The 25407-nt window shown below is 49.3% G+C and overlaps 1 protein-coding gene across 3 annotated transcripts in view; it reads left to right on the top strand.

The window, feature by feature from the left end:
- Positions 1-25407, top strand: part of KSR2 (kinase suppressor of ras 2) — a gene marked incomplete at its 3' end in the record, with an annotated part of 339518 nt that overhangs the window by 280750 nt on the left and 33361 nt on the right. For all 3 annotated transcript variants that reach the window (XM_084762599.1, XM_084762598.1, XM_084762600.1), the window contains exons 13-14: positions 572-620; positions 2265-2632. In XM_084762599.1, coding sequence (XP_084618725.1) covers positions 572-620; positions 2265-2632 — 417 coding nt within the window. The remainder of the gene's footprint in view (positions 1-571; positions 621-2264; positions 2633-25407) is intronic.

Below are 25407 nucleotides of genomic sequence, written 5' to 3'. Positions count from 1 at the left end.
TTTTTTTTTTTTTAAAGACTCTCCTAGGAAAGCCGGGCGTGGTGGCGCACGCCTTTAATCCCAGCACTCAGGAGGCAGAGGCAGGCGGATCGCTGTGAGTTTGAGGCCAGCCTGGTCTACAAAGCGAGTCCAGGACAGCCAAGGCTACACAGAGAAACCCTGTCTCAAAAAACCAAAAAAAAAAAAAAAACTCTCCTAGGAGACTCTGAACCTGACGTTTGGAAAAGTGATTTATTCTTTCCCAATGTACATTTACACCTCGGAGGATTTGCTCACCTGTGACATTTTCGCCTATTTAAAAGGAGGCTGCAATACTAGTTAAAGCTGAAGCTAAAAAGAGAAGTGAGCCCCGAGCCAACCAGGAGTTAAAACAATGGCCTTGTGAGCTCTGTCTGCACCTGGCTGTGGATTGTTTTAGACCCAAGTGTTGAGATGACATGGGAGATGAAGGCTTCGTGGCCATGATGCACTGTCTTAGACTCCTGAGCATGGCTCACCTCAGTCCAGGGTTCTGAGGGTCACTGATGTTTTTGTTTTGTTTTGTTTTTCTTTTTCTCTCTCTTATTTACAGCTTGGAAGGAAATCCATTACTTCAAATTGAAGTGGAACCAACCTCCGAGGTGAGAATCGGAGTTGGGAAAGTGGCTTTCGCTAGAGGTTGGTGATGCAGGGGGCTGGGGTTGGGGAGGTGGTGGTACCAGTGGCTGCGTGATGGATGCTCTTGCTCTAGGACAATTAAGGAGTTGTAGCCCCTCCAGGCACCGTGCCTAATGGGCCGTTCGTTCTACTGTGTGCATCCCAGCAGAGCCAGTGGGATGGAAATTGGCCTGGGATTTGCATTTTTTTAGGTAAAAATTAGCTCAGGGCTGGGGGAACCAAAAAGAGGATGTGCCTCAGGAGCAGGTGGGAGCCCCAAGGATGCTGCCTTGGCAGTGCAGTGAGGAAGTTCTGGGCCTACTTCCATCTATGCAGACTGTTGATGGAGTAAAGAAATGTCCTGCGGAGTGGCCATCCTGTCATCTTGGCCCTACTGTGTGCCCTGAGCTGAAAGGAGGCCTAGAAGCAGGGACCCAGGAGAGAGGTCCAAATCTCCTTCTGAGACTGTACCAGTTACCTAGAACTGATCTTGGGAGCTGAAGTTTCCTGGCTTGATTTCTCTCCCTGTCGTGGACAGCCAGCTCATAGACTTGGGTGTCCAGTGAAGAGGCCACTTTCTGAGGTCATCTTAACCAGGGTCTCTAGGACTTCCCACTGGGTTTGACCCCTACATAGTCTCCCTTGATCGATCACAACCCTGAGTCATGTGGTTAAAACGCAGGTCTCCCTGCAGACCTGCGGATGGTTTGACTCAGTAGATCCAGGTGGGGCCTGAGAATCTGCATTTCACTCCAGCATCCCAGTTGGGTGCATGATGGAGGCAGCCAGGCTGGTGCTGGGAACCTCAGACCTCATTATCTTTCTTCAAACCCCCTGGAGAACATTTTTATCTTCCACTTTTTGGTGAGATAAGGGAAGCTCAGAGAGGGAGGGCCAAGTTCCCCAAGGTTCCACAGGCCAGAGGCCAGCTCACTAGCTCTGTGTGTTCAGCACATCATCATGGCTGTCCTGCTCTGGTGTCTCCCAGCCACCGGGAGACATGTGTGCTGTGGCGATCAGGACACTCTTGGGACACACACAGCTTGGAACTGTGACCTCTGCCAATCCCCGACTCAATCCCGAATTCCCTGGAGGAGGCTGAAAGACATCCCATGTGGATGGTTGTGCCATGTCACATGAAGAGGCACACAGCTCCTGTCATACACATACTGTCAGGCGAGCCAAAACCAGTATGGTAGAACAGGGATGACACCGGAGAGCAGGGATCCAGAAACCCGAATCTAAACTGTCCCCTCCCTTGCCTGTGATCCAGAGTGAGGACCTCCCACAGTGACCAACATCCCAGTATGCCCAGCATGGACAGGTGTCCTGGGACATGTCACTTTCAGTGTGCAAGCTACAAGGTCCAGCCAAGCTAGAATGGTTGGGTCCCCTTAGCTTTTCTCTCCTCTTAGCACAAGGCCGTGGGGGCCACCTTGACTCTTGTATATGCCCTCCATGGTGGTTTGATTCTAATTCAGACACCTGGGGACACAGCTGTGTCTACGTATGGACATGTGGATGCGTGTCCCGGTTTCCACAGCACACCCGGTACCCCACAACAGATTCCCTAGGGAGGGCGGAGCTGGGGCGGCCAGAGCTCTGAGCTCTCTCCCTTCCGGCCGTAGAACGAAGAGGGCCACGACGAAGCAGAAGAGTCTGAGGATGAGTTCGAGGAGATGAACCTGTCCCTCCTCTCAGCGCGGAGCTTCCCGCGCAAGGCCAGCCAGACCAGCATCTTCCTTCAGGAGTGGGACATCCCCTTTGAGCAGCTGGAAATCGGAGAGCTCATCGGGAAGGGCCGCTTCGGGCAGGTTTACCACGGGCGCTGGCATGGGGAGGTGGCCATCCGGTTGATTGACATCGAGAGGGACAATGAGGATCAGCTCAAGGCCTTCAAGCGGGAAGTGATGGCCTACCGGCAGACGAGACACGAGAACGTGGTCCTCTTCATGGGAGCCTGCATGAGCCCGCCCCACCTGGCCATCATCACCAGGTTAGTCCCTTCGGCTCCCTTGGGGCCTTCAGGGGGCTTTGTTCATGTTAACAGCGCCTTCAGGTCTGACAGCTGTGGTTCACTCACTGTCTTTTAAGGTCCCAGAAAAAAGAAAAAAACACCTTTAGGGCTTTAGGGATGTCTGCATTGGGAGCCAGACCCGACTCTCCCCAGCACAGGTGCCTCTCTGACACTTGTGTCTCCTTACGTAAAACGAGTGGATTGCTTTAAACATGTCAGCCAGCCTGGGGAACACACCCCGTGGGACATGTTAATCAGCCTTATAGGCCATACAGTTCCTGTCTTAGTAAGTTAGTTCTGCCACCTTGTCACCAAAGCAGCCATAGGCAGTATATGGATGGATTTGAACGACAGTGTTGCAATAAAACTTTATTTACAAACCCAAGTGGTGGGCCAGATCTGCCCCATAGTTTGATCTGAGATGCGGATGACTTCTAACTGTGGCTCTTGATGGTTTACAGACTGTTTGTGGAACTCTTCCACCACTGTTCTGAGTATCCTGCGCTCGTGGGCTTCAGGGGTTTGGGGGTGGGGTGGAGGGAGGGCAGCTAATAGAAATCAACTTTAAGAAAATGGTAGATGACACCTAATGTACACCCTTGGCCTTCTCACACATATAAATTCATATTTATGAGCACCTGCAAACATGTGAACACACATATATGTGGCAAAAACAAAAAACAAAACAACAACAACAAAAAAAAGTGGGGAGATAGGTCAGTCGATACCAGAGTCTGACCCTGGGGACGTAGATAAAAAGTGGCGGGGTGTGGTGATGTGTGATTATAATCCAAACTCAGAGTGCCCCAAGTCCCATGTGAGACCTCGTCTCTTAAGAACAAGGTAGACAGTGCCTGAGGAATGACAGCCAGGGTTGCCCTGTGGACCCCATGTACACATGCACATGCATGCATGCACACACAAATGCACACAAGTACACACACATACAAGAAAACAGCAAGTGGTCATGACCTTACCCAGTGACTGGAGACCGGCTTCTGAAAGGCAAAAAGCAACATTGGGTGCCTCTCAGCAGCTGTGAACCAATCAGCTGCGGGATCCTGGGTGTGGCCCAGGATGCCAAATGTCGCCTTCTGCTTCCAGGACACACAACACAAGCTGTAAAGTCTTGTATGAGTTAGTCCTCCATTGTGAAAGCTGTCGGCGCCATGCTCAGCGATGGTGGTGTATTTTCACTCTGCTCCCTTGAGTCTGTTTCTTAGACCTTGGCAGCCGGAGAACTGTCACGTCATCATTGATTATGCAAATGGTGGGAATTAGTAGGGCTCAAATGACAAGTGTCACTGAAGCTTGGGGACAGCCGATGATAGAGGCCTGTGGCTCTCCTTAAACCAGTGTGAAAACAGGGGCTCTCGTGTCTACCCGAGACAGAAGTGACTCTCAAGCCATCGATTCGGGGACCAGGCTGTTGTGATGAGGCTACAGATTCTTGAGACTGAGTAAAGAGCTAACTCCATAGCTCAGTGGCTTTTCCCCTACCCCTGTGGAAGTAGATAGCTCTGGATCGAGCCCCGTTCTGTGGCTGGACTCCACTGTGTGGCTGTGGTCAGTTGAGGACCTGGTCAGTTGTAGATGTTTCTCTTTACCCGTCTGCCGCTGCTGATTACTCTGTCACCTTCATGTGCCCTCCAGCTCAGGTCTCTCCCATGATGGCCTCTGGTTTGGGGTCAAAGGTTAAATGCGCAGGCGCTTTTCATGCCTCTTCTGGTCAGGGCACTGGCTGACATCCATTGGCCAGAGCATCTCCTATGGTCAACTGGATTCACGTTGTGGAGAAAGACGCTCTCTAAATGGCAGACTCTGTTGGGGAAGAACAGATGGTTGGTTTTTACAGGCCTCTTCAGTGACCTCCCCACCACCACTCCCACCTCCGCCCCTTTGTACTCAATGCTTCTCTCTCACTAGGAAGCAACATCTCCTTTCCCAGAAGTCAGAAACCCCTCACTTGCGATATACAAGTCTAGTGACCCCTGGATCTCAGAGACCCATTCCTCCTGTTCCCCCTCCCTCTTCCTGGAGAGTGGCTCATAGCACAACTTACAGATCCCGTTAGTAGCCTGGGAAAATGAGTGACCATTATGAAAATGTACCGCTCATCCCTCGAGCCCAGCTATGCTACAGCCATACCGTCTGTGACGGGACTCTGAGCACCCTCCCCATGTGCCATGACAACCCACAGATTTCACAAAGCCCCCAGCCTTTTCCTGGCACCACTGCAATAACAACAACAACAACAATAAAAATAGCAACTCATCTCCGGCGGCTTTGGGACATATAATTTGTCTCTGAAGGGTCTGGTATTTTGTGTGAGGATACCAGATGAGCCCTGAAGAAGTAGCATTTATTTCCTGGTTATCGCATTCTTACGTACTTATCACGTGGAGAGAGCTCAGTGTGTTTCCCATTTAGCGCCATCGACTTGTTGATCCTTAAGAGTACCCATCTGAATGCTCTACGTGCAAATCAGATAGCTGAGTAAATTGATTAATCATTTGCATTCTCATGATTGACTGTTTGAGGTTGATTGTTGGAGGCTAGCCAACTGCCTAGAACAATTCTGGGGGCCCTCGCTTTTATTTTTGCAGGGCGCATAAGACCAGATAATCATCTGGCATATTCTAGATAAATCCGCAGCGGCGTGTTCTAGCCAATTACTTAGTAATTATCGTAAGAGCTAACAAGTATTTCTGAGCTCAGTCTGCTTGTAAAGCCATATGCTTGGCTCTCGGGAAATGAACAATAACTAGCTAGTTCTTCAGTCACTATGGCTGCAGACAATTCGAATCTGGAGGGCTAAATTATTTCACGATTGGGTCATTATGGAATTACCACAAAGCAGTCGGCAGTCCGCACAATCGCTCGTTTTGAAAACTCCCAATGGCCCTGAAGGGCCAATACTGAAGGGTTTGATTGACAGGTGCCCCCAATCTTTCTGCCCAGCTGCGGGGGTTTTCTGAGCCTCAGTTTCTGCATCTGTGGGATGAGTGGGTTGAAGCAGGTGTTTGCCCCAACTCTGACAAAGGGCTTGAGATCTCTGGGAACGGAGGGGGGGGGGACTGTCTGCAATTCAGCTGGGAGCAGCTTGGAGCAGCGGCTTTCTGGGAGTGGTCTGTCTGGACCTCACATAGCCACTGAGGGAGCGAGGCCTTTCAGGTGCAGATTCTTGGAAGCTGTTGTGTCCCTATCAAGTTACCCCGACTTGGTCTGCTGTGTCCGACGGCACACCCCTGGCTCCCTCATAGTTATGAAGGCTCGAATGGCACTTAGTAGACTGATGTGGCGGTGCCATTTCCTTCTGCACCATGGCTTCTGGCCTCTTTCTCCATCTCAAGGCCAGCAGCAAGAAGGCACCTTTGTTCTCATGATTATGTCAACTGCTTTGGTCAGACTGCCTTTGACTTCCTGTGGGGTGGGACAGTTACATTTAGGGCCCCACCATATACATCTGTTAAAGTCCCCTTTTGCCATCTGAGGTAGCAGTTGGCCTCCCTAGGGCCTAGATCACTCTGGGGGCCATTCTTATAAGAAGTAACATTGGCTAAGATTGACTAGAGAGGAGGCAGTTATCGACAGAAAGGGGGGGGGCACAGCCAAAGTGGGGTGCAGCAGGTGTAAAGGCCCCGAGACAAGAAGGACAGTAGGGAGCAATGAAGGAGGGAGATGGGTAGGAGAAGTGACACAGGGTTCCAGGTGATGTCAGGGCCCCAAAGGCTCTGGGCAGGAGCATGGCATTTGAGAACCACGGCACGGCTTTACAGGGTTGTGTTCACTGCTCTGAGGATTTCCTGCAGCTTGGCCACTGTCTCTTCTTGCACTCAGCTGGTTGAGTCAATGTATCTCGACTCCCCATTTTGGGGTAGTAGTGGCCAGAGAAAAGCAACTTGGCTACCATCTTGGATGCTGACTCGATGTGTGTGTGTGTGTGTGTGTGTGTGTGTGTGTGTGTGTATTGTGTATGGATATATATATATATATATAGTATTTTATTAATTTATTCATATTGCATCTCAATTGTTAACCCATCCCTTGTATCCTCCCATTCCTCCCTCCCTCCCACTTTCCCCCTACTCCCCTCCCCTATGTCTGTGACTGAGGGGGACTTCCTCCTCCTGTATATGCTCATAGGGTATCAAGTCTCTTCTTGGTAGGCTGCTGACTTGATATTTTGCACCTATGTGGCCACCCAGGAAAAATGACCCATGGTTCCTTTGCCTTTAGGTCATCAGGACACCTTGCCAGGGATGGTGGGAAGAGGGAACAAAGTTTGGGGGTGCTTTGTAAACACTGATGGGGGGGGGACTCAGCTTGTGTCCCTGTAGGAGGAGTTTTAAAATCATCTCATTTGGCACCTGGGCCTGGAGCCCTGAGGAGACTTCTCAGTCCTGTGAGATTGACTTGGGACCAGGAAGTGGTGACATCTCAGGGGCCTTATTTGCAGCATTTAAATCCAGTAAGCAGCAGGGGCTCGTCTGCAGATGATTTGTGTCTAACCCCAAGTCTCCTCTGTTTCTGGAGCTTTCAAATGCAGCCACACCAAAGTGCCAAATCTGACAGACAGGCAAAGAGGGCCACAGCCTCCTACAGCCTTGTGTGGAGATGGTTTGCTTGGTTCTTGGATGAGATTTCAGCTTGCTTCCCCCCCCCCCCCCCCCCGGAACTTAAGGGTTTGTTTTCTTTCTTCAGACCAGGTTGAATGTCCTAAATATAACACGCAAGAATTGGGGGCGGGGCAGGGGGGTGCTGAGCCTTGAAGATTTTATACCCACCACCATCTAGTGGCCTTGGCTCCCTTAGTGCTTAGAAAGGCTGAACTGCTTTCCCTTTATGAATCTCAGCTGAAAGGTTTTTTTTGTTTTGTTTTGTTTTATTTTTTTGGTCTGTGGCTGCTTTTAATTGTGTGCCATGCAGGACTTTTGTGAAGGAAGGCGCTATAAATGTCCATCGTCATTAGCGCCATTAGACTAGCATTCTCTTGTGTATGTTTGCGTGTGCCTGGCTTTAAACAGTCACGTGACAAGCCGAGGGCTCTGCCCAGCTGAGGATCTTGCTTTCTTCTGGTCACTGCTCCCTCACATCTCCAAGACGCTGGACTCATGCGTGTGACATCTGTCATCACTTCAGATACGTTTCTTCTTACTGCCCAGGAGATAACTTGGTGGCTGTTGAAAATGCAGACCAGATAAAGAATAACTCCACACATAACACAGCCAGCCAGAGAGAACCACATGTGTGCCGTGGGGGCAGTTGGCCAAAATAAGTATAAATGCACACTTTATATTGGCCAGGATCATGGTGGCTATCAAGCAAGTAAGCCTCCAAAGAGGCAGTGCTGGGGGGGGGCGTGGTGTAGAATGGGGGTGGGGTGGGGTTGGGGGGGGCGGAGAACGGCTCACTAGGTAGTGTGAATACCTACGTTTGAGCTGCAGAATCCATGTAAAGTTGCCACATGTAAAAGTAATCCAAGTATTGGGGGGCAGAGAAGGGAGGATCCCAGGGATTCCAAGCCAAGCAGTCTAGACTCATTTGTGGGTGCCAGGCTAGTGAGCGACACTGTCTCGAAGGAAGTGGACAGCCTTTCTGAGCAGGACTCCTAAAGTTGATTTCTGCCCCCCCTCCCCCCCCCACATGCACATACATGTGCAACCCCCTCCCCCCCATCCCCAATATGCAGGCACCACCTGGGAATTTGAGATGTAAAAGCTATCCAGATGGTTTTCTTGTGTGTGTAGACACACTTTTGTTTCACCAAATACCAGGACGAGAGGTCCCTTCATCTAGTTGAGGGAAGAGAAAAAAGCATGAAGGCTCACGCTAGGAGATGCCATATGCCTACAAGCATCCCGTGTCCCCCCATGCATGCACCGTTGGCTCATACTGAAGCCCTTGGCCATATCCAGCGGCAAGAGAGGCTCGGAAATAACAGTGCTCCCAGGAAAAATGAAAGGGGTCTGATGAAAGGCCAGGGAGTCTCTAGGGCTGAGCCTTTGTATGTTAGCCCCACATGGTTCCTTGTTTCCGTGACTGTCACCACATGGCTAGTCCTCCAGGACCAACATGAACACTGCCGCCTCTCTTCCTTTCTAGAAAGTTCCGTTGACACGTGCCCCCAGGGACGTCTTGTGGTTCCTACTGAACAGCGCACCCACCTCACACTTCTCTTTGCTGTAGTTAATGTTTTCCCTCCCTTCCCACCTGTTAGAGCTTCGTCGTTTATAAAAATCGCTGTGATGTTTATATGTCTCAGAGAATAGGGATAAGAACTGGAAATCCCCGGGCCAGTCAGATGGCTCAGCGGGTAGAGTTGCCTGCTATTGACAAGCTGAGGTCCAGACCTACAGCCTGCATGGTAGAAAACCCACCTCCTCCCAAGTTTTCCTCCGGGGTCCACACACATATCCCCCCAGAGCTGGTGAGTCTCAGAGCAAGGCCAAGGCCATCCTAGATAACTTGGTGAAACTTTGTCTCACAAATACAAAAATAGAGAAAGAGAACTGGGGCTAGAAATGTACTATTTGGAAGGATCAACTCCTAGTACCACAAGAAGGAAGGAAGGAAGGAAGGAAGGAAGGAAGGAAGGAAGGAAGAGAGGAAGGGAAACAAAGGATCTTCTGTACAAAAACACAATAACGATTTCTGCAGCTAGCTTTGTGCCTGTGTGTGTGTAGCTGTTAGCCTTGGGTGGGTTATTTTTTTTCCACATTATACAGCGTGAAGGAAGAAAGCTCCATTTTGGTTCCTCCGTTCAGTTTCCGCCCATCATGGAGGGTAGGCTGTGCCCTATGCACAGGGTTGGGAAACTGAGCTGCAAAACTGCTCCCTCAGTGGTGGCAAACAGGAAGCAGAGAAAGGTAACAGGAAGTGGGGCGGGGCCAACCTTTAAAGCCCGCCCCAGTGGCCTACTTCCTCCCAGCCAGCCTCCCCACCCCCCACCCCCAATCCCCCGCCCAGCTCTTCAAGATTTCATAGCCTTTAAAATGGCACCACAAGCCAGGCACTGAGCAGGCCTTCAAACCGTAAGTGTTGAGAGGATTTCAGATTCAAACCACACATATGAGCACACTGATGATGCAGTCGTGACAAGGATTATAAGGATAATAACACCTGGGAGAAATAGAGTCTCTTTCTTGGCCCCGCAAACATCCAGTGCTTCGTGCTTATTGACCGACACGTGGGTGATGGCTGGGGTTTGAAGGCTCGGCTTCCTGTCTAACCTCTGCCCCTGGCTGGTCCCTTGGCTGGATAGCTTCTCTCCCCTCAGCTCCAGGCCACCCAGAGGGAGGTGTGGAATGACCGACGAGCTGTATCCACTGGTCTCGAGCTGAGCGGAGAGCTTGGAGCTAGAAATAACCTTGCGTGAGTCATCTGGGTGGACGTGGTGATTGAAGCCGTGGGTCTCGGGAGCTGAGGGCAACCAGGGAGGCGAGAAGGGTCACCTGAGGACAAAGGCTGGATGAAGCACCTGCCACTCCGGGCGGACTGAGGGACGTGAGGGCCCAGGAGACGGCTGTCTGGGTAGGGGGAGCAACCAGAGACGTGTCCCTGGGAAAGCACCCTAAAGTCATGGCCACTGTGCACCGTGCACTGTGCCCCACTTCCCATGCTGCCTTATGCTTTGTCCTTATTAGCACGTGTGTCACCATGGTCATAGTTATCTTGATTCTCTGTTGGTTTGCTGACCTTTTACCTCACCCCCCATCCCCCGCTCCAACCCCCATCCAGCTCCCCCACTTTAGAACAGCCCTGAGCCCAGGGCCTCAGCTGTTCTGTTCACCTTTGTATCTTCAGCCCCCAATACATCTATCAGGTCATTTCCATGTACTTGCCAGGTTGATGAATATCAATGAATATATATACGTGTATATATATGTATATATGCATATACATACATACATATATACACATACATATACACACATACATATACATACATACATATACACGCATACATATACACACATACATATACATACATATACATACATACATATACACACATACATATACACACATACACACACACACACACACACACACACACACACACACACACACACACACATATTCCCAGCCTATACCTCCTCTTGGCAAGTGTAGCAGGGACGGAGCTTTTGGTTTCGTTTCTGAGGAATGGCCATGTCTAAAAATAGGATATGGACTTGGGGGTTGGGTTGAGGGGTGGAGGAGAAATGATGGTCAGATGCTAGCAGTGTCAAAGTAATGCAATACCGGGCCAGGTGACTTGAAGACACTTACCGGCCAACACCCATTCTATGCAGATTTCTGTGCTTGAAGGTCTGACTGCTGAGAAGGATGGCCCCGTGGGGCTCATAAGTGCATTTTGCTGGCTGCGTCTCCAGTGTTGTTATGATCTGTGCTATGGGGACCCAGAGCCAGCCCACTTTTCAGCTAAGGGGCTGCCAAGTGGGTAGTAAAGCAGCATCACTGGGCTGTCAGGGTACTTGGCTTTGATCCCCAGCACCCACATAAGAGCTAGGAGTGGTAGCACGTGCCTCTGATCCCAGTGCTGGTGAGGCAGAGACATGGGGGGGGGGGGTGTCCAGGTTCAGTCTGGTCAGTCTGTGACCTCAAGGTGTAACAAGACACCCTGCCTCAAAAAACAAGATGGAGAACAGTTGAGGAAAGATATCTGACCTATGGACACACACACACACACACACACACACACACACACACACACAGAGAGAGAGAGAGAGAGAGAGAGAGAGAGACAGAGAGAGACAGAGAGAGAGAGAGACAGAGAGAGAGAGAGACAGAGAGAGAGAGACAGAGAGAGACAGAGAGAGACAGAGAGACAGAGACAGAGAGACAGAGAGACAGAGAGACAGACAGAGAGAGAGACAGAGAGAGAAAGACAAAGAAACAGAGAGACAGAGACAGAGACAGAGACATAGCAAAGCCCTAGAGACCCCAGGAGTCCTGGATAGAGGGCGTGGGAGAAGATGAGGGAACTAGTGACCCATCTTAAAGAACCTAGTGAGGGAGGCAGAGACGCTTGAATCTCTCTCTCTGAAGATGAAAGGGAAACCATCCGAGGATATCACCTGGGAGATGACACCGTCAAGTTGACTTATTAGAGAGCCCACTGGAGTTGACTTATTAGAGAAGCCTCATACTCCCTCAGCTGGGGAGCCCTCCCAGCAGGATGGTTGATGCACTCCTCCCAGCAACAGTCACTGTTGGTCCCAACTGGGAATTAGCAGGCCTGCTTGCAGGTTTGAGTGCCCTGGCTTCTGAAAACTAGTTGGCTTGCTTTGGTTTGGGGGTCAGTGGGGGCGCAGGCACGGGAGCAGCAGCGAGCTGGCATCTTCTGGAATCACAAGTGTTTTCAACAGCTTTCACTATTTCCCAGAGTTAAAAATAGCCCGATGCACTCCCATGTTTTGAAGGCAAGCGGACGCACCATCAGGCCCTTCACGTGTGTGTTCCAGAGCGCTTGGGGATGGTTTCCTTGGTGTTGCTGACAGGCAGTGTTTAAACAGTGATAGGGGAGTTTATGGTAGGGAGGGCTTCATGGAGAGAGGCAAAATTGGGAGGCTCCCTCCCTTCATCTGTTCGCTTGCCTGTAAATGGGGTTGAGGGTGGGGTGGGTGTGAATGGCACCTAATTCAGAGGACCTAGGGGACAACAAAAACCAGCCTCCGAATGAAGGTTGACAGCAGAGCAGGGAATTGGCTTTTAATTATAATTTTGCTCAAGGGCATCAAGGCAAGACCGGAAGCTGAGATTGTCTGATTGGAATCAAAGCCCTGGTCCAAATCTGTTTTCTCTGCTTTCAGAGCTCTTGAGCGCCCGGATTTGGCTTGATGTTTTCCCAACCCAGTTCCTATTGGCCTGGTCACTGCTCAGTTTTCTGCTTCGGCCCCATCTGACTGTGTTTACGATAATTAAGCCCATATATCAAATAATAAATAGGTATCGACTGTTTGTCATGGCGAGTATGAGGATGGATTGACCACTGCGATTCTGCTCCTCTGGATCAATGGGAGCCATGGGGATAGATAAATCCCGATCATGACTGACAAGAGGAAAATCGATAGTTGTATTAATATATGCGCCCAGACCATCGATCTTCCGGGTGGAAGTGGGACTTGGCTAGTTAGGGAAGGCAGAGACAGACGGTAGACAGACAGACAGACAGACAGTTAGACCGACCGGCTGGGGATTCTCAGATATGAAATAGCCACTCAGTGACTACTAGTGTACATAGAAAGGCAAGGAAGGGTGCTCTTTAAACAAAAACCATACTTAACATTTGGGTTTTTCCTTCCTTTGCTCAGAAATGCTTCCATAGGCAGCGTGGTTTTGTTATGAGAAGAAGGGAGAGAGGCGAGAACAGCATAAATTATCCGGGGTGTCACACCCCAAAGGTTCCAGTGACCCTTGATGTGAAAGTGATTGCTGGATACTATCAAGCTGGGAAACGGGGTCAAGAGAGTTGGGGTGAGGTTACTGAATGTGTGGTCATTCTGAGGCTGGCAGGGGACCATGCTCGGCTGGCCGCTAGGAGCCATCTGTGTCAGGACCTGGCCCCACATGTGAATGTGTGTCAGACTGCCCCTAGGGCAGTGGTCCTCAGCCTTCCTAATGCTGCAGCCCTTTAATACAGTTCTTCTTTTGGTGACACCCCACCATAAAATTATTTCATTGCTACTTCATAACTACGATTTTGCTGATGTTGTGAATCATAAGGCAAATGTCTGTGTTTTCTGATGGTCTTAGGTAACCCCTATGACGGGGTCATTTGACCCTCAAAAGGGTCTTGGCCCACAGCTTGAGAACCATTGCCCTAGGCAGTTTCTGAAAGCCAATTGCTGCCTGTACTTCTTTCCCTATCCAGAAGTCATGGTCCCTGTGATAAGACCTGCGAGGTTGCATTGGTGGGTGTGTGAATTGAAACAAGGTCTTGGAATCCTCCTGCTTCAGTCTCTTCAGTGCTAGGATGCACGAGTGTGTGTGTGTGTGTGTGTGTGTGTGTGTGTGTGTGTGTGTGTGTGTAGATCAGAGGACACCTTACTGAAGAAGTTGGTCCTCTCCTTCCAACACGAGCCCCAGGGACAGCAGACACCTTCACACAGAGAGCCATCGTGCCAGCCCCCAGGACCCTGTATTTTCAGCAGCATCCAAGTGTCCCCTCAAGTGATGAGGGTGCAGTTGGGTGGGGAACTTCACTTTGAGAAGCCATAGCCCCAGGGAAAAGACTCAGGCTCAGGCAGAAGAGAGCTTGAAAGTTGCAAAATAAATAAATAAAAATAAATAAATAAATAAATAAAAGAAAAAGGAAGTTGCTAGTTGCTAGATCACAGGACACTAGAGGGCTAAAGAAAACAGGGAAAGGTCTATCCGGGAGCTGGAAACAGTCCTGCATAGAAGTAGTCAGTGGTTCCAGGGCTTGGGATGATGGGAAGGGCAGATGAGGCACAATAAAAAAAAAAAAAAAAAATATATATATATATATATATATATATATATATATATATATATCCTTCGAGATACCATCAGCCTTAGCATCTGACTGGCCATTGGTGCCGCTGCACACCAACTTCCTGCCTCGTGTGACAGGGCAACATCTGACAGCTCCACCTGTGGCTCCAGGAGCAAACTATGTCCATTTCTAGGAGGGGGGGCCACAGGTCACCCAGGGGTGGAGCGCCTCACCCTCCCAACCAGGTGGGCAGGGAGGCTATCCCAGGGTAGTCAGGGAGTGTTATAGTGGGCGTAGGGCACATCTGGAAGGGCATTCCTGGGAACAGTTCCTGGAGGGGAGGCGCTGCAGTTTGTCACCATGCTGTGGCAGGGGCACTGAAAAGATGACGATGAGGCTGCCCTCCGGCGACTGAGAAATACTGACTGTAGAACCAATCTTTGATGCTCCACTACCACTGTCCTTACAAAACAAGGGAGGGAGTTCATAGCTTGACTCAGTTCTTTGAGACAGGAAGCAGAATGTGCCTGGAAAATGGATGTTTGATTATCCATTAATGAGACTATTTATTGTGGCCACTAGACACCAGGCACGGTACTGAGGATGATGCGGTTATTGCATCCTTAGGTTTCTTATAGTTATTCTACCAGCTTCAGAGAGGAAACAAGGCTCCTGGAAGGACATACGATGAGGATGCTGAACCATGGCGTGACCTTGACCTCTCCGTCTAGAGCCTAAGCCCTTGACTCCTAGGCCGTCCCACTTGCTGAGGCATCTCAAAGATAGAATCCTTTGTTTACCTCCAAGGCAGGTTCTGTGGCTCATGTCACTAGCCTCCTCTATAACTCTTGGATATAGAGTCAAATTCATGGGAACTTACCACCGTATAGAAAATTGAAATGCGTAGCAAGCTCTTAGCTACCTAAGCCAGGCCTCCACGTGTCCTCCAGTGGCCAGCCTCATGGGTCACCAGGAAACAGGTGGTGGTCATCCAGTCAACCCCATCTGGAGAAATATTTGTGGATAATTGTTTGTAAGCTTGTCTTCTATTGTGGTCTTTATTCAGCCTTCTTGGGCCTCAGTTTCCCTCTGTGTACAAGTGGAGATAGGAGCCCAACCCTCATAGATTGAGGTGAGGAGAAACCGGGCCCTAGTCTGAACCCCAGCGCTCATGACTGACCGCACACAAGGCCAGTTTCAGCATTCGTTCATCAGAGCCACTGTCACCAACATTGTGCCTTGGAGCCCGGAGAGTGGCAGAGATGCGCAGCCCCCATCCCATGCTGTCAGAGTGGATGCTGGAAAAGCAGCTAGACGTCTTAGCTGAGTGTTCTAGAACTGGTAACGTGCTGTGTGACCTCAGGTAAGTCACTTGGCTTCTCTGAGCGTCGGTGTTTCCATCTGCAGCGTGGAGAGGATGGTGTGTGTCTCTCTGAGTAGACAAGAGGAGTAAGAAAAACAACAGATTATCCCATCCCTTGTATCCTCCCATTCTTCCCTCCCTCCCATTTTCCCCTTATTCCCCTCCCCTATGACTGTTCCTGAGGGGTATTACCTCCCCCTGTATATATTCATAGGGTATCAAGTCTCTTCTTGGTAACCTGCTGTCCTTCCTCTGAGTGCCACCAGGTCTCCCCCTCCAGGGGACATGGTCAAAGGTGAGGCACCAGAGTATGTGAGAAAGTCATATCCCACTCTCCACTCTACTGTGGAGAGTGCTCTGTCCATTGTCTAGATCTGGGTAGGGGTTTAAGGTTTACCGCCTGTATTGTCCTTGGCTGGTGCCTTACCTTTGAGATGTAACAAGAATAAATTAATAAAGAAGAAAAAAAATGAAAAAAAGAAAAAAAAAGAAAAACAACAGAGCTGGGAACACTTGAAAGTGATGAGGACTCTGGAAATATGGAGCTTGTTTTTTTTTTTTTTTTCTATGTACTTCAATCAGCATATTTTGATTATACATAACAATAGATTTCACTACGGCTTTTGTATACAAGCATGTAACAAATTATTGTATTTGCCCCTGTTACTCCCTTCGTTTCCTCTTCCTTGGGTATCCATTTTAAGTAACATGGTACTGACATTAATGGTTAGGAAACAGTGGTCGTGTCCCCTTCCTCAACTCAATCTCTCCACGGAAGATTCTGCCTTTGTGCGGAGAATGAGTGAAGGGAAGCAGGAGCCCCTCTCCAGCTCTCCAGTCAGCGCCCCTCTTTGACGACAGTAGACAGACTCAGGGCTGAGAAGGCGCTCCCACTTTTAATCAAAAGGTTTGTCTCCGAGTTCTCTTCAAACAAGGATTCCGTTTCTTCTAGGTGTTCAAAAGCCTCAGAGAAATGCCGCAGAGGGGCGAGATCAGACCGCTTCAAAAGCAGAGGTGGGCCCCTGAACATCTGCACACCGTCCCCAGCTGTGCCCGTCCCTCCAAGGCAGTTATTAGCGTAGCCCTCGGGGGAATTAGAGCCCCAGATCAAGGACTCTCTGTGGGCTTGTTTGGAAGTGTTTGTAGACTATTGAGGGCTGTCATCTACTCTTGATCACCAGGGTCTGATTCCTCTCCAAGAGAGCCGGGCTGCCTCTGACAGCTCTCAGAACTGTAGGTAGCATGCTGCAGCCCCGAGTGCTGCCATTCTGCCTTGTCAATAAACACCGTTCCTGGGCTCTCTGGCCTCAAGGCTGTGCCACCTGCACACAGGAACATCGCTCTCTGTACCTTCCTTTCCTGCTTTCAACCATAGGACTGGCGCACCCTTGACATCCCACTACAGAAAGGAGGTGAACATAGGGCAGTGTACACGAAAGGTTGGGGTTCCCATCAGAGGTTGAAGCCAAGCAGAAGAGCGTGGGAAGAGTAGAGAGAGGTTCAGGGGTCGAGGTCTCCCCTTCTCCATTCTAGCTCTCAGTCTCTTTGTTCTGTGAAAGGATGCCCACTTTGTTCCTACCTGAGTTACCCACTTCCTGGTCTGACCGAAGCCGGGCCCCTGGAAGTGAACAGTTATTCACCCATCCACCTGCCCTTCTACCCATCCTCCTGTGTCCCCATCTTCACTTACCTACCTATCTACTCATTCTTCCACTGATCCTCCCACCCTCAGCCTCGATCCCCATCCGTTCATGTGCGCATTCTGTTTATCCACCCACCTGTGTGCCTATTGATCCGTCCATTTCTTCTATCTATTCTCTGTCCCAACAACTCTCTATCTAGGGTCCCTCCACTCACTTCTGTATTCTCCTAGACACTGATAATATACCTACACACCTACACCTAACTACCCATCCAGTATCTTTCCTCCTATTTCTGCATCTGTGTAACGACCTATCCTTCCATCTGCCTATTTACTCAGTTTCTGTCACCTACCTCTCCATCAATATAAATACAGACACCATTAATCTATCCATATAGCCATATACCTGTCCAACCATCAATCCAATATCTGCCCATCTCTCTCTATCTCTCTCCACTCAACAACCACCACACACACCCATCCAACCAACCATCCACCCATCCAACCATCCATCCATCCATCCATCCATCCATCCATCCATCCATCCATGCACCCATTCACCCAGCTCCTTTCCCACTAATTTAGTCTAGCCACCATGCAGTAGCCACTAGGTTTCTTTGTCCTATCAGGTACAACATGGTGTCATGAAGGAACCATTGGGATTTTTTTTTCTGGGCCATGATTCAGGCAAACAGCATGTAACACTTTAAGTAAACTCAAGGCCAAGCACTGTGGCTGTCTAGGAAAGACAGGCTGATGGGGCTCGAAGAATCATCTCCATGTTTTCTTCCCTTTGGCTTAAACTTAGTGGATGTTTTCACTGATGAGCAGGGTGAGGAAGTCCCTACCAGGACACCAAGGAGAGGAGAAGCCTTGTTTTAGCCCAATACCTGGAGTTGGGTAGATGAACAGAGGGTGATCTCGGGCAGTGGTGGCAGGGGATGAAGGAGCTGAGTTAGGGCCTCAGGTTGTTAGTGCTGTTTCTAATGGCGGTGGAGAGCTGGGTGCAGGCGGTGGGTGCAGACTACAAGTGAGGCTTCTTATTGCTGACTTCACGCCCCATTAACTCCCAACTCATAATAATTTCTCAGCGGCAGCTTGCAGTTTACTTGCTTGTTATTTATAGAGAATGTGTTTGCTAAGCAAATCAGTAGTTCAAACAAGATCGCAGCAGGGGGACCTTGAACCCACTCAAGAGACTCAGCCTGGGAGACAGTCTCAGCAAAGCTGTCTGTCTGAGGGCAGATGGGAATGCCGAGAGCAGATGGACAGCCAGCCCTTGGGCCTCTCACATACGCGCTTGGTCTCCAAATGGCCCCTTTAAGGAACATAGTTCAGCCTCCCACCTACCCTTTTTTGTCTGGACTTGACCCACTTGTCAACCTGAATCTGTGTTGACTTTCTTATATCATAGTATAAGGCTTTGATTGACCTGGCAAGAGCCTCTGTAGTGGTCAAGTGTAAAAGCCCTTCTCTAATGGGAGATGGATGGCTGTGGAAACTTGGCTTCTGGTCAGTCTTTTGAGGAAGACCTCTTAGTCTTGGAAGCCTGGTTCCCTCCTGGTGTTGGGCATCTGTCCTAATTTCAAACACTCCGACAAAAGCCAACATTGGGGAGGAAACGGTTTGGCTTCAATTCCAGGTCCTAAGTCCATCATTTCAGGGAAGTCAAGGCAGAAACGTGAGCAGTTGCTGCATCATATTCACAGCAAAGAGCAGAGAGAATAAAGACATCCCTGTCTTTATACAGTTCTAGAGACTCTGATTAGGGAATGGTGCCACCCACAGTGGGATAGACCCTCTTGAATCAGTTAACAGTCAAGACAATTCCTTACAGTCATGCCCACAGGCCAATCTGATCTAGAGAATCCTTCATCAGGACCCTCTTATATCAAGTTGTCCTTGAGCAGTCCTTCTGGCCTCTGTGTTGTTCACCATCTTCATCTGGTTCCCTTAGGCAAATTCCAAGTGATAGTGCTTTCCTACACAGCAGAAATGGCTTGTGGGAAACTTCTCATAGAAGACTGGGAGTGGGAACAGAAATGCTGGCTGGTATTTGAGGGCTTCTAGAGCCTATGCTAAGGGGTTGGGGGGGTTACTTGGGGTCATACTCAGCATCCCTGCAGGGGTAGTGGGACTGTCATTCCTGTTTGAAAGTGCCCAGGTGACTTCCTACAGCACCCAGGAAGGATGCAATAAGCCTAGACCTTTAACTTCTGCAAGAAGACCAGGGAAGGTGGGAGGAAAGGACCTTGATGGTCCCACTCTGCCCTATCAGGCACATACTACAGACAACCCTTTCCATTCCCTTCTTCTCAGGGAACCTTGGATTTGTCTGGGTATGCTCAAGAAGTCACAGCCTTCCTCTGAGCCTCGGTTTCCTCCCAGTGAAATAGGGACCGTGAGACTCCATCCCTGCTGGGTGAGATGGAGGATAAAAAAGGAGGATGTACGTGGCTGACATACAGCCATGGGTGTAAAGCAAGATCAGTGGGAACTGTGTTTCTTGGAGCCCTGGGGTTTTCCCTGAAGATTTGCCTTCCACAAACCCCAGCCTCCTCTCTTCTGCTTAGCTGTGTGTTCTTGGACAAGTTATCAAGTGACTAACCCTCTCTGCGCCCTGATGCTGCTCATCTATCAAGTAAAGAAAGCACAGTGTCCACCTCATTGAGGTGTCATTCATGATTAATTAACTGCTTTGGCGGGATATCAGGCACATCTAAAGATTAGTGGTGATTGTTGGTAAATTCCTTCTTCATTTATCTCTTGATTTTTCTCCTGGTACTGAAATCTGAGCTCTATAAAGTGAGCGCATGACTATCCACCTCTCTGGGTTTGGTCTACGAAGCAGAGCCTGGCTTTGTAGTTGATGCTTAAGTGCATATTTGCTATATGGATGGATGGATGGACACGCATGGATGGAAAAATGGTCAGATGGACAAACAGATGGACAGATGGATGGGTATATGGATGAATGAATGGATGGGTTGAGATACGGATGGATAAATAGATGGATAGATAGATGGGTTAATGGATACATGAATGGATAAATGAGTGAATGAATGAATGAATTAATATGCAAATGAAGAATCTTGGCTGTCAGGTAGCACATCGCTCTCCTAAACATTCTAGAGTCTGGCTGCTTCTCTAAAACACCCGTCTCTGCACCTCTGATGTGACATGTGAACTGAGACAACCCTACTGTCTGTCTGTCTGTCTGTCCACCAGAAATCATGGTGGCCTTTCTCCCTCCCTCAGAAGAATCTGTCGTACCCTAACTTGATGCTCTCATCTCACACAGACTGGAAGTCAGGCCTCCATTTTTCTCTGGTTTTAGGGTATTGCCCTGGAAGTTGTTTCATGCCCCTCTGGTCACCCTCTTTAATGCTGTAGATCTTGGTACACCTCAGAGGGGTCAGAGCAATAGGCGGGTGTCAGATCACTCTGCTATGGAAAACTCTAGAAGGGTGAGGGTAGTGTGATCCCTTTTGTGGGTCAAGAAGGTTCCTGGTGTAAGTTGGAGAGTGAGAAGGAAAAGTAAGATGCCCAGGAAGAAGCTACTGGATCCAGCCTCTTAAAAAAAACCAAAACACCCTAGGGGCTGAGGAGAAGGCTCAGTTGATAAAGTATTACCCTACCAAGCATGAAGACATGAATTTGATTCTTAGAATCCGTGTAAAAATTCAGGCACTGTGGTGCAATCATGCCTATATCCCCGTGTGGAGGAGATGGGAGGCAGAGTCAGGTAAGTCCCTGGAAGCTCACAGGCCAGCTAGCTAAGGCTTCTCAGTGTAGTTCCAAGCCAATGAAAGGGCAAAGGGGGAAATGCACCTGTGTTGTGTTATTGTAGTTACAGTTCCCCATCTTATTGTCATGGGATGCACCTGGGATCCCAGGGGATGCACCAAAGCTCAGGGGTGCAGAGCCCTGTCATCCAGTGCTTTGTCTGCCTTAATGCAGAACTTCCTGTGCGTGTTGTCTCTAGCATTTGCGTTTTGAGATGTGACATCAAAAATTACATAGGCGTTGGAGAGATGGCTCAGCAGGTAAATGTCCTAGCTGGGCAAGCCTGAGGATCCAAGTTCAATTCCCGGGACCCACATGATAGAAGCAGAGAACCAATACTGCAGAGTTGTCCTCTGACCTCCACACACAAGCCATGGCACATAAAACTAACACAAACTCCCTTTTGTTCTTTGCAATGCCACAGATAGGAGATTCATTCTTACCATACGTCTTAGCAACCCCCACGCAAGATGCTGAATCCAAATAATCTCGCCTTTTGACTTAAGGAAGGGCTTTCATGCCTTCTCTCTGGCGTCCCCACTCTTGCACTTTGGGGCCTTTGCTAAATAAAATAAGTGCCACTGGATCACCACTCCCAAGGTACAGTGGTCACTGATCTGGTCACCAAGGAGCTCCTGGGTGAGAAATGGGTGGGTAGCATACATACCATGGATACATTGATCAAAGGAATGATTCATATCCTGAGCAGAATGGGGTCATGGAAGAGTAATGTGATGTCAGATTTCATCATGTTCCCATAATGGCCTGCAGCTGAAAAATATATGCATTGTTTATTTCTGGAATTTTCCACTCCTCAACTTCACGCCGTAACTCAAGCTCAAGTAGCCGAAACCACCGAGAGCAAAGCTGGAGGGAGGAGGTGTGGGGAGCACCATCTCCTTGTTCTTAACAGCTGCGTCTTCCTTCTCTGAGCCAAGCAGCAACACCCTTGATGGGTTGTCTAATTTAATTTTTCAGAAGGATGAAGGGATTCGCTGAGCCCTGCTTGTGCATGAAACAGAGGCTCCCACAGGTAAAGCAGCATCTACAATGGAGTCAGGAGTCACCGGGTTACTGCTCCCCACCCCTAACCCGCTCCCCTGGATTCCTTACAAGCATAGTATCATTGCCCTATTATTACAGGCAGGGGGAACTGAGGCTCAGAAAAGTTAGGTGAAGGTGACCTGCCATGGACCACTCCCTGCACAAGGGGACTGTGCCCACATCACTCTGTGGGTCAAGAATTCTCCCCTCTGGACATCCCTCTCAGGAAAAAGACTGGTGTCTGCTTTTCTTCTTGGAAGAGCCCCCAACACAGACCCTCTCCTATGCTCCTAGGTGTGCTAGTTGCCGGGAGGCCAGGGCAGTCTCGTGGATGGTACGAATCAAGTTTCTATGACTAAAACGAAGAGATTTCTTAATCTCCGAGGCAAACTGATCTCACAGCGCACACACAGCAGAACAAGAACTCCAGCCTGAAGCTGGTAACTCAGGGAAAGAAAACATACCAGTGTTTGCTGAGTGAGAAGACAGACGATATTGGCTCAGGAGAAAAATGTCATTTTTCAGTCAGCCAAGAAGAATGTTAACATATAACCTAGAAAACCAATAATAATAATAATTAAAAAAAAAACCCAGTCTAATTTTTTACAGGCTGTCTACCTGAAATAATTCATGAAATTGCATCCAAGAGCCCTGACATTTCGCTCCTAATTTTGATAGGGAAGATATTTTCCAAGGCCTGACTTGTATACTGACTTTGCAGATTTCTTCCCGGCTGCAGGTGGTCAGAATGGGTGTCTCCAATCAAATTGTTCAAAAATGACATTGTTAACCAATGTGTGTGTGTGTGTGTGTGTGTGTGTGTGTGTGTGTGTATTCATCTGCTCCTCCAGCCATCCCACTGCTCCTTCAAGGAAAGGAGCTGGTTCTGGGGTCACAGTGCCTTCTGAGACAAGCCTATTCCCAGAAGCCTCTCAGCTAGGGCAAAGGCCGATAGAAGAAACTTGCAGAAACTGGGGTGTCAAATAGGAGGTTTGGGGTAAAGAGTGAACAGAAAACAACGAGGTGAGATAGCATTAGGGTTTGAACGCGAAATGTTCTCTGGAGGGTAAGGAACTTGGAAGACATGGAGCTGCCTGGCCCCATGCTGGCCAGAAGAGGCAGGCCTTGAGGCTCATAGCCTGATCCTGCTTCCTGCTCTGTTTACCGATTGTCAAAGAGGAAACCAATTACCTCTATGCCTGCCTGCCACCCCTGTGAGCCGCCCCCACCACCATACCTTCCCCCACCATGGTGATCCGCCCCCTCCAACCAAGAGCCAAATCAATCCCCCCTCCCTCAAGCTGCTTCTGTTGGGTTTTGGTCACAGCCAAGTAAAAGAACTAATCCCAATGGAACTGCTGTGGAAGAGCGAGGTGGCGTTACTCTCGGCCGTGGTAGACCGCCATGACCGGGGCAGTTCGTCTGGGCTTCAGTTATTTGGGTTTATGGATCCAGGTTAAGAATCAGTCATGTCAAGCCGGGCGTGGTGGCGCATGCCTTTAATCCCAGCACTCAGGAGGCAGAGACAGAGGCAGGCAGATCGCCGTGAGTCCGAGACCAGCGTGGTCTACAAAGTGAGTCTAGGACAGTCAAGGCTACCCAGGGAAACCCTGTCTCGAAGAAAGAAAAAAAAGAATCAATCATGTCAAGGAAACTTGGCATCAGGTGCAGAGGCTGGAGAGGGAAGCTGGTGGTATACATGACCCACAAGCAAGAAGCAGAGAGCAAGCTAGAGCGACACTGGCCTGGAAACTCTCACAGGCGACTTTCAGTGACAAACTTACTCCAGCAAAGCCACTATTCTTAAACCTACCCAGACAGCATCCCAACCGAGTAACAAGTGTTCAAATGCACAAGACTGTGTGTGTGTGTGTGTGTGTGTGTGTGTGTGTGTGTGTGTGTGTGTGTGTTTCAAACCACCATAGCAAACGAGCAAGAAGGTGCAGAATGGCCAGTGCTGTGTGAAGATTCACGTCTACAGATTCAACCAAGGATGGAAAAAATAGGTAGGAATGGGTTCTAGAAAGTTCCAAAGGCAAACATTTGAATTGCCTGCACACTAAATAGTACGTCCATTTGAGTGGAATGGCTGGTCATAACACATCTGATGCGCCCCCATCTAATGATCTTCAGGGGTCCCCCAAGTCCTGCCAGTTCCCCAGGTTACATTTGGTTTTGTTTTTGTTTTTTGTTTTTTTTTTTGTCTCTGAGTGAAGTTAAGTTGGCCATGTTTGTGTCTGAACGGGACACGTAGGGGCTTTTGTGTTTTCTTCTCCCTAAATGCCATGGTGTAAGAGATACTTATAGGATGTTCACGCTACAGATGTTCAGGCTCCATGTACTACAGATGTTGTTAATGTAAACCATCTAGAGGTGATTTAAAGGGCCACAGGGCCACGTGCACTTGTTGTACACTGATGCTGTGCTAAGTGAGCTTCCGCAGAGTTTGGCATTGCAGAGTGAGATTAATGGGAGCAGAGGGACAGCTGTGGTTCACTTAGAGCTAAATGGTGCCACCTGGGAGGTTTATAATAAAACACTGAAACCCTGAGTGATGTCATAAGAGCGGATAGTGCTTGGGGACCGGGGAGATGGCTCAGTCAATAAAATGTTTGCCACACAAGCACAAGGGCCTATGTTTGGATCTCAGAGCTGGGGAGGTGGAGGCAGGAGGTTACCTGTAGCTTTTGACCAGCTGTTCAAGCTAAATTATGGAGCTCCCGGGCTAGTGAGAGGTGCCTCAAAAAGGCAGTATGGAAAGCAAGTGAGGAAGATGCCTGATGGTGACCTTTGCTGTCCACGTGTATGAGCTCCCATGTGTGCACACCCATGCACGCACACCCATGCACACCAACAAGGACAGAAAAGTATCTACTTCTAGCTATGCTTTGCACACGCTATACAGTGCTCACAGCTGTCCTGACACATGACTGGGAACACTGACCCCTCCCCCTTTTTACACACCAGGCTCCGAAAAGCATCACCCCCCCCCCCACCAGAATTCCTTCCCAGAAGCAGAACTCCACTCCAGCAGCTGGCAGTGATCTCACAAAAGCCACAGAAGCAGAACACCCGGGTCTGGATTGCGGGAGGTTAGGGATGAAGGGGAAGGAGTGACACCCATTACCTGAGGGTCAGACCCTGTACTTTCACTTCCTCCATGAGGCCAACCACACCCAGCCACCTGACTGTGACTCACATGATATAGTAACCTCCATGACAGTGGGTGGGGCAATCTGGGAACTTAGGGCTGTGGTCCTAAGTGATGTAAAATGAGTGTCCTCATTGGCTCTGCCCTGTCTTGTATTTCCCCTGGCCCAGGCTGGAGTACCTTCCTCTACCAATCACCACGCAGCAGCCAAATTCACATGTAACTTGGCCAGCAAAAGCGACTGTGCATTGCTTAGGATCCCTGTATCTTGAACCTCAGTGTTTCATAGATAGAATCTGGAGTG

This window comes from Acomys minous, assembly GCF_964271855.1.
Source record: "Acomys minous genome assembly, chromosome: 16".
Lineage (NCBI taxonomy): Eukaryota > Metazoa > Chordata > Mammalia > Rodentia > Muridae > Acomys > Acomys minous.
This window is presented reverse-complemented; position numbering and strand designations above follow the sequence as displayed.